This window comes from Dermochelys coriacea, chromosome 2, assembly GCF_009764565.3.
Source record: "Dermochelys coriacea isolate rDerCor1 chromosome 2, rDerCor1.pri.v4, whole genome shotgun sequence".
Taxonomy (NCBI): Eukaryota; Metazoa; Chordata; order Testudines; family Dermochelyidae; genus Dermochelys; species Dermochelys coriacea.
The window spans coordinates 209,893,562-209,912,451 of NC_050069.1; the positions used below are offsets into that span (position 1 = coordinate 209,893,562).

Genomic DNA, 18,890 nt, shown 5'->3' on the forward strand with positions numbered 1-18,890 from the left:
GCAGTCTCTCGTTGGAGTCTGTTTTTGAAGCTTTTTTGTTGAAGTATAGCCACTCTTAGGTCTGTGATCGAGTGACCAGAGAGATTGAAGTGTTCTCCAACTGGTTTTTGAATGTTATAATTCTTGACGTCTGATTTGTGTCCATTCATTCTTTTACGTAGAGACTGTCCAGTTTGGCCAATGTACATGGCAGAGGGGCATTGCTGGCACATGATGGCATATATCACATTGGTAGATGCGCAGGTGAACGAGCCTCTGATAGTGTGGCTGATGTGATTAGGCCCTATGATGGCATCCCCTGAATAGATATGTGGACAGAGTTGGCAACGGGCTTTGTTGCAAGGATAGGTTCCTGGGTTAGTGGTTCTGTTGTGTGGTTGCTGGTGAGTATTTGCTTCAGATTGGGGGGCTGTCTGTAAGCAAGGTCTGGTCTGTCTCCCAAGATCTGTGAGAGTGATGGGTCGTCCTTCAGGATAGGTTGTAGATCCTTGATGATGCGTTGGAGAGGTTTTAGTTGGGGGCTGAAGGTGATGGCTAGTGGCGTTCTGTTGTTTTCTTTGTTGGGCCTGTCCTGTAGTAGGTGACTTCTGGGTACTCTTCTGGCTCTGTCAATCTGTTTCTTCACTTCAGCAGGTGGGTATTGTAGTTGTAGGAATGCATGATAGAGATCTTGTAGGTGTTTGTCTCTGTCTGAGGGGTTGGAGCAAATGCGGTTATATCGCAGCGCTTGGCTGTAGACAATGGATCGAGTGGTATGATCTGGATGAAAGCTAGAGGCATGTAGGTAGGAATAGCGGTCAGTAGGTTTCCGATATAGGGTGGTGTTTATGTGACCATCGCTTATTAGCACCGTAGTGTCCAGGAAGTGGATCTCTTGTGTGGACTGGTCCAGGCTGAGGTTGATGGTGGGATGGAAATTGTTGAAATCATGGTGGAATTCCTCAAGAGCTTCTTTTCCATGGGTCCAGATGATGAAGATGTCATCAATGTAGCGCAAGTAGAGTAGGGGCATTAGGGGACGAGAGCTGAGGAAGCGTTGTTCTAAGTCAGCCATAAAAATGTTGGCATACTGTGGGGCCATGCGGGTACCCATCGCAGTGCCGCTGATTTGAAGGTATACATTGTCACCAAATGTGAAATAGTTATGGGTCAGGACAAAGTCACAAAGTTCAGCCACCGGATTTGTCTGTGGATGAAGTGTCCCACAGCACAATTCAGACAGCCCAGGAAGCTGCTCTCAATTATGGTAGCTCTATGTGGGCTGCCTTGGAGCAGCTGCACAACTCAGAGTTCCCCAGAAAGGTCATAGAGGCCTCTCACCTGCACGCTCCCAAACCGCTTCCTATGCCAGGTGAGGCACTCTTATGCTGCCACAGCATGTATTGAGGCCTGGAAGGCAGGAGGATCAAACCCTGTATGTAAGGGGAATTAGGATTATTTTCTCTGCTTCCTAGCTCCCCCTAACACATTCTCCCAGCCCTGTTTCCTATGATTCCAGTGGGGGTGAGTCTTATGGGATTAGGGTGAAATAAACATCAGACTTTTCCCATACCCTACTTGAAGTAGAATCAGACTTCCAAATTCAGGGGTGGGCACAACGTCTGGAGGAAGGGCTTTCAGATAGCACGAAGTTGGAAGAGGCACCAGGAAGTCTCTCTGTATGCAGATGGCTAGGAAAGGTAAATGCCAGATGGAGCAGGTCTGCAAAAAATTGCTTTAATGAAGAGCCCATTTAGCTTAATAAGAATGGAGCCCTTTCATGTTATTTCCTAGCACATGGTATATGAAAGGAGAGAGGGTAAGGCAGAGGTGGACTTGAGTTGGGTGATGCCCTCCTATATAAATGAACGTGGGCGGGAATAGCTCCCTTTTATGGACACCCAGCCAGCCAGTTAGCTATAAAGTCCCTCTTGGTGGCTGCTTGCTTTATCTGTAAAGTGTTAAAAAGTCCCCAGGTAAACACCTGACCAAAAGACCCAATGGGAAGGCTAGAACTTTTTAAGCTGGGAAGCAAACTTTCCCTTTGTCTCTCTGTTGTTCTCTGTGGGCTGAAGAGATGGGGGCAGCTGGAATGCTGTGTAAAGCTTGAACCAAGTATGAAAATGCATCGTTTATACCTAGAAGGCTTCATTGGGATAGGGAATGTTTAGATAGACGTGATTAGGGTTATTTCTTTTATTTTCTGTAAGGCTTGTAAACTCCCCAGATGCTTTTGTTTGCTTGTAATCTTTAAGCTGAACCCCCAAGACAGCTATTTTGGGTGCTTAATTTTTGGAATTGCTTTTTTAAAATCTAGCAAAAGCCTAAATTCCAGATGTAGTTTCTTTTTTTATTTTTAATAAAATTTACCTTTTTTAAGAAACTGATGGGTTTTGTGTCTTAAAAGGTCTGTGCATATGTTTTTCAATTAGCTGGTGGCAACAGCTGGGTTTCCCTTTTTGTTTTTTTTTTTTTCCTCAGCTTCCCCAAGGGAGGGGAGGAAAAGCTGAGGGGCCTCAGGGAAAACTTCCCAAGTGAGTTTTTCCAGTATTTGCAAGAGGCAGGTTTTCACTTGGGTAGTGGCAGCGTTTATCAAGCCAAGGTCAGAGAAAAGCTGTAACCTTGGGAGTTTAATACAAGCCTGGAGTGGCCAAAATTTTTTTTTTAATCCTTGTGGGCCCCCACCTTCTGCACTCAAAGTGCCAGAATGGGGAATCAGCCTTGACACCTCCCATCTAGAAGAAAGATAAGAGAGCAGCACTGCCAATCCCAGAAGCTCAAAAATCTTGAGTCAGACCCCCTAAAACTCAAGACTGGTCCCCAAATTGTGAGGGTTTTTTTTAAAACATTGTTGTGCTTTTTTTGGTCTGTCCGTTGCTCCCCAGGCCCATCCCCAGTATGTCTCTGTGACAAGTAGTGTTGCCAAATCTTCCAAATTGATAGACAAAGGTGAATTTGGTCCCAGCTCTCGCTGGCTGCCTGATGGTGCAGAACTTCCAGCTTCTTCCCAGACGCCAAATTCTAGTTCATTAATTCTGTCTCCTCCTCATCCCCACATCAGTTTTGCCCCCAAATCAATTCTGCCCTCATCCCTTAATTATGCACCCTCACATCCATTATGCAACCCCCAGTCCCCTCATCTGCCTGTCTCCCCAGCTCACCTCTGCTCTTCCCGCAGCTCCAGAGGTCAGGGGTGGGTGGTTCTCCTCTGTCCTGGGGTGGCAAGGGTGGAGAAGCGAGGAGCAGAAAGCAGACTGAGCCATTTGCACAGGAGGGGAAGGAGCAGAGCTGCTCTTAGCTGTTGGACTCTTTTTGCTTCTGCCTTCCCTCCTGGGAGAATGATGTAGGCTACTCCCCCTCCCACCCAAAAACTCCTCCCTACTGATGAGGGGAAAGAGAGCTCAGCCTGCCTCCTACAGCAGCTCTGATTGGCTGCTCTACCTCAAGGAAGGGTGCCAATCAAAGCGAGTTGGTGGGAGGGCTGTTGCCCCAGGTAGGACTGAGATTTGAGAGAGTGCTGGAGTCATCACCATTAGCAGACTGGCTGCAGCACTGGTCAAAATCATGTTGCAACACAGAGAGGGTCAGAATTAGGGAGAAGGGGAGCTGCCTTTTTGGGGTGAAAGACTGGAGTGGGTGGAGGAATGAATTAATTATTGCACAGGAGACTCCTGGAGTCTGCAGAGAATGGGGTGGTGCGGGGGGGGGGTTGGGTTTTTAGTAGACTGTGTGTGTATAGTTTTCCTTTTACAGATAGGATCTACAGGATATATATGATCTACCTTATTTTGGAAACCCTCTCTTTGGATCAATCGGAGTTGGGCAGACGTATATTTTGGAGATTTTGCCTGTAGTAAGGGTAGACGTGCAATATAATAACTGGCCTGTCACTTGTATGGTTGTCTCTGCCGGGGTAGACAGAAGTTCACTGTGAAGGAGACAGAAGTGAAGCAAGGGAAGCTATTGAGATTCAATAAGGTAGGTAGGTTAGCCAACTAAGGCTAAGAAGGGGGCCCCAGCAGTTTCTGGTTGTTCCCTGGCCTGATCATGGATGCTGCATCATCCCCTCAAGCTGCCTCCACCCTCCCATCCTCCTGTGCATGCATAAATTTCTGCATAAATGCTCCCTATTTGTGCTGCTTCTGGTTCACCCCGTGTTTCTTATGAATCTAGAACTCTCAGTGAAAACAATACAATATTGCCAACTCTCATGATTTTATTGTGAGTTTCTCATTTTCTTAAAGCCTCAAACTTCTGGAGTCATGAAGCTCAGCTTTTTTTATAGAAAAAATTAGGTCTACCCCTCATGGTTGTGGAAAAGTTTGAAAACATAAATCCTAAAGGCTCAAAACCAGAAGGCGAATCAAAAGAACCCCAAATTTACTATTTAAGATCTCATTATTTTTAAGATAGTTTAATGATTTGGGGGGCCTGACTCATCAGTTTGAATGTTCGAGTTTCCTCAGTATTTGGAAGATGAGGTACACAAAGACTCCGTTCTCCAGAAGGCAAATTTCACTCAATACTATAAGAGCTTCATTTGCAACAGAGAGAACACAGGAAGATTTAGAAAGAAAATCCAAGAACTATATTAGTATATATAATATCATTTGGTACCATGTTGTTTGATTGCTTTGCCTCTATAGTCAATGCCTCATTAAAACAATAAGGTAAATAAAACTTAGAGCTCTCACTAGCTTTTGTACACAGGTGTGTGCTCCATAAGATGAAGAAAATTCACAGAATTAGGTAGGACTGCAGAGAGTGAGTAACTTGTGTATATGCTTCTTCTTTAACCATTCCTTTCTCCATTCTGGCATATATATTGAAGATAATGCTAGGCAACTCTAATTTAACAATTATGGGATCTACTAACATCCTCAATACCATCAAATCATAGTCCTGCAAGATCACTAATGTATTTATTATACACGATACCAGAAATCAGTGGTAAATACAATATATATCTCATTAAATTCAATTTTTGTAAAGAATGCACCAGAATAGACAAATATATAGTCTAAATCAATAAAGTGACAATGTGTTGAAAATAGATTTTCCTATTAAAATACCATCTGCATGTTTTCTTTAAATGAATGTTTTTAATGTTTCACTGAAGTAGGCGTGACATACAATAACTGGGAAATGTTGAACTGCAAAACGTAACAATACATCCAGTATGCATCTCTAACGCGCAGATTAAAAACCCACTTAAATTGTATAGATTTGTGTTTTAGTTATATAACAATATTTGGAAAACGGATATGAAATGTTTATACATCAAACTTCCAAGCAGATTTTTTTCTGACTTACAATTCTGGCTGTGTTCTTTCACACAATCCCTATGCACTCATCTCTGAAATATAAATAAGGGATAGCATGCTAAAATGTCAGGGATCAAGGACCAGAATCTGTACCACTCTATAGAAGAGGCCAAATGTAATACAAACAGGTACTGACAATATTCCACACTGAATCTCTGACAATGACAGAACCATATATAGAATGAGGGTAGAAAATGCTGTTATAACATTAAGTAGTTTTGAATGAAAATATTAAGGTTATTTTCAACTTAACAAGCATCAGTAGCTCTCCCACCAGGGTAATATGAATTTTATACATGGAACATTTGGAGAATAAACACCAAAGAAAATATGAATGAACCTGATCTAGGTACTCTCTGCTCATGGAAAGGGTGACTAGGACAGAAATTAGGAAAATTCTTTGTGTTGGATTCAGTTATTCAAAATTTTGTGTCGCAAAGGAAATATCAAACGTTCACTAGGTAGCTTTTCATATAATCAACTATTAACCCTCAAACACTTCCAAATTCCATATTCATAGTCCTAGGAATTATATTGTTTCCTGTCACTTTATATATTGCCAAAATGAAGATTCCATTTTTTAATTTGAATTCTTAATCAGTCTTGACGGTTTAGCAGAATTAAACCTCTTTGTATTTTGAAAATGCTATTAATTTTAATATATGGGTTAAAATAAGTAAAACAATTGTTCTGTATAATGATCACTTTATTTTCCTAAATTATGTAGGATATATTGGATGTTACGAAACATAATTCAATTTTTCTGTTTTGATTTATACAAATTTAAAGGCCCAGGTAAGTGTTGTAATTATTTCACTTTTCAAATTATTATTTTAATATTTGTGAAATGATCACTGTATATGCTACTTTAGACAGCAGGGAAGTTATAATTCAGTTTTAATAGTTTAAAACATCTTTACTGTGCCAATAATAGTGTTTTTCATTTAATATGTTACATTACGGAATGCACAAATAAATTTAAATGTATATACAAGTATGATGAAGGAAAAATGCTACAGAATTCAGTAAAATGGTTGCATGCACTGAGGAGTGATAAACTGTGATTGGTTTTATAGCAATAAGTATGGATTGAAAACTAGGAAAAGTTTGACGATGTGCTGAAATTTCCATCACCACAGAGAAGGGTCTTCAAACCTGTAACACACATTAAACATGTTATGAAATTTTCTCTGAAAGATTAGTGATAGAACCAAACAGATTTTAAGATAATTGATTTATCTTTTAACAGGCAAAAGTAATAAAAATTCTCACTTTAATACCACTAGTAGAGTATGGGATACATTTCCAATGTGACATATGAAGACTGAATTGCTCCACTTCCACGAAAATGAATGGAAATCAGGTGGCTAAATACCCACACATTATTATGTAATGGGACCCTAAATGTTACTGCATCAGTGCTGTGTCTTTACAGTACTAAGACCCATTGCAGAATAATTTTATGCCAGTGGCTAACACTTAGTGCATTTCTGCTACAAAATTATAGCACTTAGATATAAACATGTATAAACAGTACATTTGCATCTCTGACTGAAAAATGTCTGTTGTACTGCTTAGAGAGGACTTATTGAATTTAGCAAAATTCTATAATGCTGTTCACCCAGAACTTAGTTTTTTCAAAAACTCAATCTGAAGGTAGTAGCAGTGATTGCTAAAAACTTAAGTGGCATTATTGCTTAATATTTTAAATAAATGATTAAAATATTTGCTAAAGCAAATGCCACGGGCCCAAAGTATTTCTGTATCCTGGTATTGTACTATGTGCATACAGAAAGACAAAAAGAGGGAGAACATAACAGACACAGGATGATACACATACAGTATAAGGATTTCCTAATGACCACATGGGATCCACAAGATCAAAACCATGCATAAGAGAGCCATTTGTATTAAACTCAATGCTTTCCTTAGTTTCGCAGCACATTTATTTTTGATCTGTGTTCCCCAAGAATCTAGTAAAAATGTTCTGCTAAGGGAGAAACAGTTATGGAGTTTCTCTTTATTAGCTGGTAAGAATGCACATCAGAGGAGACTCGGTCACTCTGAATACTATTCAGGTTTTTCTTCATACTTCATCAATTTTGGGTTTAATGTCTAAGTTCACAGAAGTGAAATGTCATGAAATGTGACCTTCTGGTGATGATACAGTCATGGGAAACTAGATCTATTCTCTAGCTGCCCATGCATGCACCTATTTCTTAAATATAAATATATATACAATTACTTTATTTTAAGTTATGAATTAATTTTAAACGGCTTATTTTTTATTAATATTGGACCTTGTTTTAATCTTACTGTTGATTACAATACCCTGTTGAGGGCATGAAATTAAAATCTCTCTTATAATTTCTTCCATTTCACACGCACACTTGTTTATTCATTTATTTTTGTTCATAAGCTTTAAGTTAATTATAATTATTATTATTATTATTATTATTAATAATAGAATTTATGTATAAAGAATTAGATGGAGGAATTACATAAATTATAACACTACATGTGTGCTGCCCAAAGCGGACGACACAGATAGCATTCCTTGAAGAATTAGTGTTTTGCCTTGTCTTTATAAAGCATAGAGAACCTCCATAACATATTTCACTACAGTTTACTTTAATGTTTACATCAAATCGGCAAGATAAATTGAATCACGGCAGGCGCACTTAAAGTCATAACTGTAATGCTTTTTTTTAACTTTGTAGTAAAATTTCCTATACTTGGGCCCAATCTTGTAAGTCTACTGCACAGACAATTTCCATAGGCATCAATGAAAATTCTGGACATAAAGGGTTTGCAAGATTAGCCCCTTCAGTGCCAATGCTGCAATGATTTACATGTGTGCTTAATTTTAGGCACGAGAGTACTCCCATTGGGCTCATGCATATTGACTTATGAAACACAACAACTGGCTTGGGCATTATGACATAGCTACTGTGAAAATAGTTTACTTCTGCAGTAGACGTATAATAACCAGCCTTTTAAACATAACCGTCAAGGCTTAAAACTCTGCTTACCCACTTTTAACTACAATTAACATTAAAAATACTATTTTACATCTTCATTAAAAAAATTGACTCAATCCAGATGAGGTGGCAAGTAGAATTTTGCAAGACTGTGTTAATCTTAGTCATTATTATAGTATTTTAATCAGATATGCCATTACTTTAAATGGATATATACTTACAGGCTGAAATTCACCCCTGTGCAGAGATCCAACACCAGACCTATGCATCTTTGAGGTTCTGCTTTTTCCGCTCTACATCAAGTTTAAGTGGAATTTCAATGATGCATAGATCTTATACTGGCCCTCTGCATTGATTGTCATACTGTAGCAATTAAAATTATACTGATAGTCAATAACACATTTAATAAAATAAGCCACCTTGTTACAACGTTGTTTTATATAGTGTTGTTGTAAAATCAGACATCCAGATCATGGGCTTTCAGATATAGATATTGTGTATGCCAACCAAAATTTAACAACTTGTGACCTTTCCACTTTGTAAAATATTAGGGGCACAACTCATGCAAAATGTAATATTTTAAAGAAAGTCATTGTATATAATCTGTGTGTAGATTTAATATAGGCACAGATTTTCCCACCTAAAGCTATTTTAAAGGAACCCAGGATTTCAGAGAGAAAAATAAAACTAAGGAAATTAACAGTTAATGGGGAAACATGCCTCATGTTTCAGTATGTAGGTGGATCACCATCAAGGGTCAGGGTGGTATTCTGTGCAGCATTTCACAATAAGGGATGTGCATTATGAGGATTCTTTCCTTCCTTTAAACACCAGGTATCAGCTACTGCCAAAAGTAAGATACAGTACTCTACTTGAGCCAATGGTCTGATCTGGTATCATAACCCTTATGTTCCTAGGATGTTTGTGTTGTATAAATAAATTATATTTGTTTATTATATATACACACACACACACATCCAAATACAGTGTTCTAGTTTTTGATGCTTACATATTTTCTGCCTATGAAAATCATTTACTGAAATAGTTAAATTTAAAATAGAAATAAAAGCTATCACAAAACACTTCTGTACTTACCTAGATCTAGGAATATTCTCTGTGCTTTCTCTCAACAAAAGATCCGAGATCAGTGTCTCTGGGCTTGATCTCTTTCCATATCTATTAAATGGGGGGGAAAAATACCTATTTTTTCATACCTCCAACTTTAAAATTGAGACGAACTTTGGAATGTTCATATAAACCTGTATTGTAAAATTTTGTAGGGCAGAAGTAAAGGCAACTCTCCAGCAGGTGTTTAGTTGAACCCAGTTTGCTCATTTGAGAATGTGTCACTCTAATGTCACATTGGTTACAAATAGGTTAATAATTAGAGCATATAAAGACCCCTCAGAAATATTTTCCATAATCACCTGTTATGATATACATGATAGAAACCGGACATTTCTAACATTTTTGTTTGGTGGGTATTAGCAGATATCCTACATTCACACTTTTTGTGCAGGAGGATGTGCAAGGGAGGGAGGGAGGGAGAGAGAGAAGTTGAAATATAACAGCAGATCTGAGGTTTATGATCCTTTTCTACAAATTAAGGTTTTTTTTGTTCAATTCCAGCACAGTTTTAGATAGTGCTGCATCTTTCATCAGAAATTCATTGAGTGAGAAATCCACAAAAACTACCTGCACTATATAATGAATACAAAAAGACTCATACTGCATCAAGTTACCATACATACAGACCAAGATTTTCAAAACTGACTAGTAACATGAGATGAGATGCCTTAAAGGAGCCAGATTTTCAAAATGTGTTGAGTATAGGCCTGAGGAAAATCAGGCACTTTTAAGTTGTCTCAAGTGGGGGACCCAAAACTTGAGCTACCCAAACTCACTCGTTACTTTTAAAAATCTTGCCATTGTAGATCTTGTATTGCAAATCAGAGTTTTGTTAGTAACATGGTATGACAATTGTTGTCGGGTGTGATCTTTGTTCTTCGTTAACCTGACAACTGTGTTTCTATTCCTGCATTAAAAGGAATGACTGAAGGATCAGTCCAGGTGGCAAAGGACTAAGAAAGAAAGCAAATTCTTCTAATGTTAAATGTTCAAGGCTTGGCTGTGCCCCTTAGTTTTGCAGTCTCTCTCACTTAGGATAGCCCTTATGGTCACAATAGAACAATGACAAGAGAACTGAACTGAAAGCCAGGGCTGAACACAAGAGAATTAGTTGCCATTGGAGGAAATCCTTCATAAAGTCTTTACACCAGAGTAGATGGTACTTTCTCCATATCTATCTTGCACAATTCAGAGACTTTCCAATGACAGTATCCCAACCTACTGTTTGCTGTGTAGATGATGTTTGAACAGTCACTTCCACCAAATAGCATTAACATTTTAAAGATCAAGGACCAACTTTGCAAAAGGGGCCAGTAGTGTTTGGTGCCCAATCTGAAGCCTGGTCTACTCCTAAAACTTAGGTCAACCTAGCACAGAGCTGTGAAAAAAATCATGCCCTGTGCAACAGAGTTAGGTCAATCTAACCTTCACTGTAGATGCAGCTAGGTCAATGGAAACATTCTTCTATCAACCTAACTACCGCCTCTTGAGAGGGTGGATTTACTACAGCAACAGAAAAATCCCTTCCATCGCTGTAGTGTCCACAGTCGTGTTACAGCAGTGCAGCTGCAGCACTTGTAATGCAGACATCCCCTTAGACATCAAGGCCTGTTTTTCAGAGGTGCTGATAATCCACAACTCCAGTTGAACTCAAGGGGAGCTGTGAGCACTCAGCACTTGTGACAATCAGGCCCTTGGTGTCTCATGTTGGGCACCCAAAGCCATTTTTGAAAATTTGGGCCTGGGACTTCAAATCCTTTAAGGTGTTAAGCATCTCCAATAGGGGTTGAGGGTGCTCAGCAGCAAATTGTAGGAGGTGCTCAGAACCTTGCAAAGTCCTCAATATCAAAAGAATCTGAATGTAACAAAGGCTCTCTTTCACATTACATACCTGATATAGATGTGAAATGTGAAAAATCTAGTGTTTTCTGAAATCCAAGTCGTCAGAGATGGTTCAGACACATCCAGGGCCATCTGCAGAGCCCCTGGATTAGAGCCGCTTTCTACAGGAATGCCCCCTTCTTGTGGTCTTATAATTAAAACAATATGTTGCATGTTTGTTTATAACATAGAATGGCAATGCATGCAAAGCACAAGCTGGGGGAGGCAAGAGGTGACAATGACAAGCTGTGGGGGGAAGTGAAGAAAAGAGGGAAAGTTCAGGGATCTGAAGCTGCAGGCAACAAAGTGGCAGGGCAGTGCCAGTTGCAGGAAGGAAGCCATTGTACAGGGATAGAAGATGGTTTGAGGAGGGATAGAGTTCTGATTCAAGCAGCAGGAGAGGGATGAGGACCAGAGGAAGTTCCCAAGGGCACCACTGGGGAGGTGGGGGTACAGTGAAGAAGGGCCCTGTATGGGAATGGAGAACAGCCTCATGGGAGGTGAGGCAGAGGAAGTACAGTAAAATGTGCCTCAGGGACCACCTCTGACAAGATCACTTGTCATGAGTGACTACTGGCAGAGGCCATGGAATGTTTTTCCCCTATAATTTAACTGCAAAGAGTGACCACCTGTCATCAGAGACCAGCAACCACAATTTCTTACGGCCGTCCATAAAAACAAACTTGTAGGAGGAAACTGATCTTCCTTACTTCTACACTGCTGCTGGCAGCGGCACTTCCTTCAGAGCTGGGGGCCTCACCAGGAGCCCCTGCTCTCTCGTGTGGAAACCTTTGAAGAGAGGCCATTTCTTACAAGCAACCACTTTTGCTAGCTCCCATGAATGGTCATTCTTGGCAGCAGGTTTAACTGTAGTTGTGGGTAACAGTAGCCCATGGGAAAGGGACAGTAAGAGGTCTTGGTTAAAGCAGAAGCAATTGCCAGGAGGGATGGGGCAGAAAAATGCAAGCAGTAGCTACAGAAGCATCAGATGACAAAGCAGGAAGTGGAAACCCAAAAGGAAAGGGCACTTACCTCTGTCTCTCCCCCTTCAAACATACCCTTTCACGTGTTTCACTAATTGTGGGGTGAATTGGAGGCTCATGGTTGGGCCTACGGGGTTCAATATCCACAAGGTAAGGTAAGAGGCTCAGGGCTTGTCTACACTTGAAATGCTACAGTAGCACTACTACTGTAGCACTTCAGTGTAGACACTATCTACACTGACAGGATGGGTTCTCCCACTGGTGTAGATAATCCACCTCCCTGAGAAGTGGTAGTTGGTCGACAGAAGAATTTTTCCATTGACCTAGTGCTGTCTATACCAGGGGTTAGGTCGGCTTAACTGCATGGCCCACGGATGTGGATTGAGCGACATAGCTGGGTCATCCTAACTTTTTAGTACAGACAAAGCCTCAGGATCTTGCTCACACTCGGTGAGAAATGATGAGCATACCCAGAATTCTCTCTTCCCCCTGGCTGGAGCCTCTTTGGTTATATCTACACTTCACACTAAGCCCAGGCTCTAACTCGGGTTTGAACCCAAGCCCCCTTCCATCCACACACAAATCAGTCTGATTCAAGAACCTGGGTCCTCCTAGAACTCTGCTAAGGGTCAGAGCCTGCATCCTGCCATCACTCAGGTCCAAGCCCTGTCATTTGCAGTGTGGACGCAAATACGAACACATTAGCATGGCTGTGAGAGCTAGGTCCAGAAATTGTAAACCCAGGTTTACAATGCAGAGTAGACATTCAAGCATGGGCTTGAAAACGCTGAGTACACAAGCCCAGATCCCACAGACACAGGCTTACTTTGTTTTCAGCTTACCTATACCCTCTCATCACAGGTCTCCCTGCAATCACAGGTTCCATCAGGAGTGTTGGAACAATCTGTATGGGGGGGGGGATGCTGAAAGCCATTGAACCAAACTGTCAGCTTTGTATATAATGGAAACCACTTCAAGCCAGGGGGAATGGCAGCACCCTTAGTTCCAGCACCTATGGGTTCCATAGCCTGCCAGAACCAGTCCTGAAAACCATCATCCAGTACTAAGTAAAATGAAATAAAGTTCCCACTGCGGAACTTTGACTTTAGTTATGCTGTTCATCATGAGAAAAGGAAAACTGTAAAAGTATAAGCGGTGGAGAGAGAGAAATTTATTGACACTTCTGCTAGAACATATGGAATATTACCCAAGATCCTAGATCAGAACTGAAAGATGTTTATGCCACAACATTTTCTATTATTGCTGAAATAGGAAATGTGCAAGAGTTAAACTAAAACCAATTGCAAGCCTGTTGCCGTGGATTATTTCAGTGCAGTTAATGCACTGAACAAGAGAAACAGTGCTTCATGTTTTTCAATTAAGTCTTATTTGGGCCTCCATTCCTCTGATTACAGTGTGGTCCACCCTGGAAAGTGACATTGTGAAACTGGCTTTGTAGGGTTCTATATTTGTTGTCTCTCAACTCTCTAATTGACTCTCCAACTCAAATCTACTCCATTTAAAAGTAAAATGATTGTTCCCCCTACTTGGTAACTGGAATATAAAAATCAAACTTGATTCTTTTTTCCTTCATGCCTTATTATCAATAAAGACTTTGGTTCAACATTCTATTTATAACGTGCACACCAGAATGGAATCTAGCTCACTCATCCCTGCTATACTGACTTTGCAGAACTAAGAGGGGTAAGGGGGGAGTAAAATCTTGTTTTTGTCACTAAAGGAAGCAGATATGAATATGATATATATGCAAGCAGTGGATCTGTTAAGTAAGGTGATGTCATTTTTACACAGTCACTTTTCAAACTAGACCCACACTTGAAATACTGTCTAATGCAGTGGTTCTCAACCAGGGGTACCATGTACCTCTGGGGGTATGCAGACGTCTTCCAGGGGGTACATCAACTCGTCTAGATATTTGCCTAGTTTTACAACAGGTTACATAAAAAACACTAGCAAAGTCGATACAAACTAAAATTTCATTCAAACTATGACTTGTTTATACTGCTCTATATACTAGAAGTACAATTTATATTCCAACTGATCTATTTTAAAAATATATGGTAAAAATGAGAAAGTAGGCAATGTCAGTAAGTGTGCTGTGACACTTTTGTATTTTTATGTTTGATTTTGTAAGCAAGTAGTTTTTAAACGAGGTGAAACTTGGGGGTATGCAAGACAAATCAGACTCCCGAAAAGGGTACAGTAGTCTGTAAAGACTGAGAGCCACCGGTCTAATGAATAAATCAGCTGATATAAGAAATTGTATTGGGAAACGGGAAATGAGAGAAGAGGTAGGAAACCAATGTAGTGATTCAAGTGTGTGAAGGGAGGGAAAGATGATATGGGCAGAGCCATAGGGAGGAGAGAAAATTTTGGCATCTGCATTTTATAGGAACTAGAGGGAGGAAAGCAAAAGCACAGCAAAGAGGAGGTTCCACAAGCCTAGATGGGAAATTATCAGAGCATCAGCTTTTCTGGGTGACGCTTAGTTCAGAGGAAGCTTTCTCTTCTATTAGCCAGCTGAACAAAATTGGACTGATGCCTCCAAATAAAGAGATTTGACATTGTAATTTTACCTTTCATTTCAAACTGAGGTTTCACCACTCACAGCTGCAGTAACATGAGCAAGTCAGGGCCATTCCTAGATAACCATTCTAGGGAAGGGCAGACTTGCCTGCTGACACAATGCGCTCTTTAATTATTTGTTAAGTGACTGGTGTCCTAAGCAGCTGTCAAAACTAAAGATTTCTGAATTACTACAATTCTTTAGCAACACTAAGAACTGTCACTCGCTCCAAATAAACAGCATATGAGACACACCAGCAGCACTGGAAGTATGAAATTGTTCTGCTTTTTTCCCTGTCCGTCTCATACTTTCATGTTCCACGTTTATGTTTTATTTCCCTCTTTCCCTGTTTGCTTCCGCTGGTGCGCTCTCCATGAAAAACTTCTTATGACTTTTGTGTTCCTAGCAACCAAAGCTCTTTGTGTTAAAACCTGACAAGACTGGATGAGACCAGCCTCTAGAACCCATATTGGTACCACTCCCCCAATCTTTTATTACATGTTATTCATGTTGGAGGTCACATTTACCTCCACCTTACACAAAACTCATGTGGTGTATCCAGTTAGGAACCGCCCCATCATGAAGAGGTGGCTGTGGTTGCTACAGAAATGGAATCCACCCTTAACAGACTTTTTTCCTCTATTACTGTTTTTCTTGGGCACCTCATTTTGTGAATTCACAAGTGCTCAGAGCTCCGATTGCAGCATTTTAGCTTCCCTGCAGTTGTGCTTCCCTCACCACTTCGCCTCTCACTTTGCTGTTTCCATACCCCTCACTTGACCATGCTCAGCCTCCGGTGCCTGATCTCCGCCTTGACGGGACTGTCTTTCACATCTGCCCACCGGGCTGGTGTAGAAGGACCTATGAGCTAGAGATCCTAGAGGAGTTAACCCCCTACCCGGGCAGTGCTCACTAGTGGCTGCTGTGCGGAGGGAAAGCCCCTTCTGCAGAGCAGAGCCTGGGCGAGATCAGAACTTATTTCCCCAGTTTGTTTTCTGAGAAAGGAGGTGGAGATGAGCCTGGTGAGTACACAGGCTTCCCCCCCCCCCCACAGCTGGTCTGTGCTCGCCCTCCCTGCCCGCGCTAGGGTGCCCAGTACCTACCGCTGCCTCGTGATGAGGTTGATGTAGTGCCTCAGTGCCGAGTAGTATCTGGCCATGTCCTCCGCCGGCGCGTCCTCGCCGGGGTTGTCCGGTTTGGCTGGATACGCCTCCGCCAGCGTCCCCAGGCAGATCAGCAAGGACAGGGCGAAAGTCAGCACGGACGGCCACAACCGCATGGTCCCCTGCATCTGCGCGACACGCGGGCGGCGGAGGCGGGAGAAAGGAGCGGGAAAGGGCGGGCGTCCGGCCGCCGCTGAGCCCAGAAAGCAGCAGCAGCAGCAGCAGCCGCCGCCCCCTGCCCCCAGCCCCCGCGTCCCGGGGCGGGCCTGGGTCAGTTCCCGCCGCCCACGACTTGCAGCGTCTGCCCCCCCTCCCCCCCCTTTCTGGCGGGCGTCGGCCACGCGGGCGGCTCGCGCTGGATAAAGGCGCCGCGCGCGCTGAGCGTGTGCCGGGAAGTTGCACTTGTTGTCACGGGGGGAGGATTCTGGTTATAGCAGCCGCCGCCGCGGGATGGAGCTGCGCAGGTGGGACAGGGCACGCTGCGGGGGAACAGAGCGGATCGTCTAGGAGGATGCTAGGAAAAGACCCGCCGCCTCCAATGAACCGTGAGTGGGGACAGAGACCCACGCACCGGAAAACTTGCTTAAAAAAAAAAAAAAAAGCATGGGGGGGTGGGGGGTTGTTTATTACCCCCTGGGCTCCACGGGCTGCTGGGCTGTTCCCAGCCCAGGCAGGAGGCGGCACCCAAGCCGGGGCTCTCCCACAAAAGGGGCAGAGGCTTCGCACCTTCTCCGAAAAGCGGGAGAAACGAAGGTTTCTGAGCGCGAGCCCGGGGCTAACGCGGGGAGCAGAGTCGCTCCGCACCCGCTCGCGGCAGCGACGGGGCAGGCGAGCTGAGCCGGGCTCCCCCGCCCGCTTTGCAGGCGGGAGGGCGGCGGGCCGGCCGGCCGCGCCCGGGAGAGCGGGTCGGAGCCGCGTCCCCCGGCCCTCGGGGAACCCCGCGGTACTCACGGCCGGCTCTGTCGATGGGGCTTTTCCCGCGCTCAGGTCGGCGTCGCTCTCTTGCCGGGGGCTCGCCTCTCCGGTCTGTGGCTCGCCGAGCGAGGCCTTTTTATGGCCTTCCCAGCAGGCAGGAGGGGCCTCGGGCGGTCACGCTTGACGCTTCGGTGACTCCAATCCCCTCGCCGCCTGCGCCCTGCCCCGGGATTGGCACCAGAGGCTGCTGCTGCCTCTTGACACTGACATCCCCGGGGGGGGGGAGGGGGAGAGCGGGGTGGCTGCTGACGCCTCCGATGGCTGGGTCCCAAGCCAGCCCCCCCCCCCTCCATCTGCACCGCCTGGCACCTCCCCCGCGCAGCAGCCGGGTGAAGCTGGGGCTACCTGGCTCCGGATGGACCCTCCCCGTTTTCCGCTCCAGACTCCCACCCTGCGCTGTCAAAACTGCAGCTGCTCCTGCTGCACCAGAACGAAAAAGCCCTGCGCCCTGGCACAAACGTGTCTCAAAGACTCCGGTGCAAAACCGCCCTCTTGCTAGATCGACACACTCCCAGATTCCAAAGCCTAAATGAGGTGCAGCTGCTCCTACCGCACCAAAAAACACAGCACATGCTGGAGCAAGAGTAGTTCGGATGCCCTGGATCTTGCACCTGAATCCTGCCAGATACCGCCCTTGTTTTGCATAAATCCTCTAATTCTACAGCATAACTAGAGAACAGGTGTAGATACGCCTCTTACACCCAAAAAAACCGAATGCAAAACCACTTGATCCCCCATGCATCCTGGCACAACAGCACCACAGAAAACTTGCACTGCCAGATATAGTCAATTTTTCACCCTAATCCCAGAATGTCACTCCTTAAATATAGAACAAGATGAATTGCTCCTATTACACCAAAAGGCACCAGACTCTGATGTACAACTGCATCATAAAATCCAGATTTCGCATCTGGATCCTGCCAAAATTATAGCCAAAGACCCAGAAATTGTATCTGCCAAATAGAGAAGTCTTGGGGCTTACCTGTTCAGGGAAATGGATCAGCTATAGCTCTGCTAATATAACTCCCCATATGGACACTCTATTCTCAAGTAAAAATGACTTTTTTCAGTATAGCTTATGTCACTTCCACAGCAGAGGATGTTCAGTACCCCATGTAACCTATGATGCCAGCAACAGCGAGCCCCTCAAAGTTCCAGGAGACACCAACACTTCAGCTTTCTTAGACCATGGTAGTGCTCACTGAATCTGGAAAAGAGAAATTGCTTATGGTAGTGGATGTTGCATAGGTCTCTAATGCCGCTCAGAATTTGTTGGAAGGAGTTTTGTGAAACCATGGAGAGGTTTTATAAAGTAACATTCAGTAATCTAACAAAATATGGAAAATATATGTTACTAAATGAGGTGATGCCAGCCTTTAAAATCAAATCATTTAGCTCCCCCTTCACTTCAGCACTAACACAACTTTCTTTCAGTTATTTTTTTTCTTTAGATTTAAATAGTAGTAAAACATAAAATGCCTACATAAGAGCCCTAGGCCTCCTGACAATTAATCTTTCAACAATGTAATACACCAGGCAGAACTAAAAATCAAACATTCAGACGGGAACAAATTAACTCAGCCAGTAGGCCGTCTGAAAAAAATCTCCTTTCCACCTCCATCATTTCAAGAACATAGTCAAAACCTTCTCCAAAAACCCTATCAAACAAGTGCTTTGTGCAGCATGCCTGGAAGGTCACCCAATTCTGGCTATTTCAGACCAAGGCAGGGGAGCAAGTTCAAGAGATCCAGGGAGAGGAGTGAAATGGGAGGATAGTTGGAAGAGATGACTGTGATAATGTAGGGCTGGAGAGGAAGGACAGAAAAGGATGAGAGCAGTTTGGGAGTGTTAGATGATGGGAATGATCCAAGAGCTGTTCGGGAGGGAGA

At 43.2% G+C, this 18,890-nt stretch overlaps 1 protein-coding gene across 1 annotated transcript; it reads right to left on the reverse strand.

Moving 5' to 3' along the window:
* Positions 1-6,273: 6,273 nt before the first annotated feature.
* On the reverse strand, positions 6,274-17,131 carry NPY (neuropeptide Y). Its single transcript, XM_038393384.2, has 4 exons — positions 16,978-17,131; positions 15,967-16,154; positions 9,380-9,460; positions 6,274-6,458 (listed from the first exon to the last, which is right to left on the reverse strand). The coding sequence occupies exons 2-4, from the start codon at positions 16,152-16,154 to the stop codon at positions 6,434-6,436; spliced, it is 294 nt and encodes a 97-aa protein (XP_038249312.1). The 5' UTR covers positions 16,978-17,131; the 3' UTR covers positions 6,274-6,433.
* Between the last annotated feature and the right edge of the window lie 1,759 nt (positions 17,132-18,890).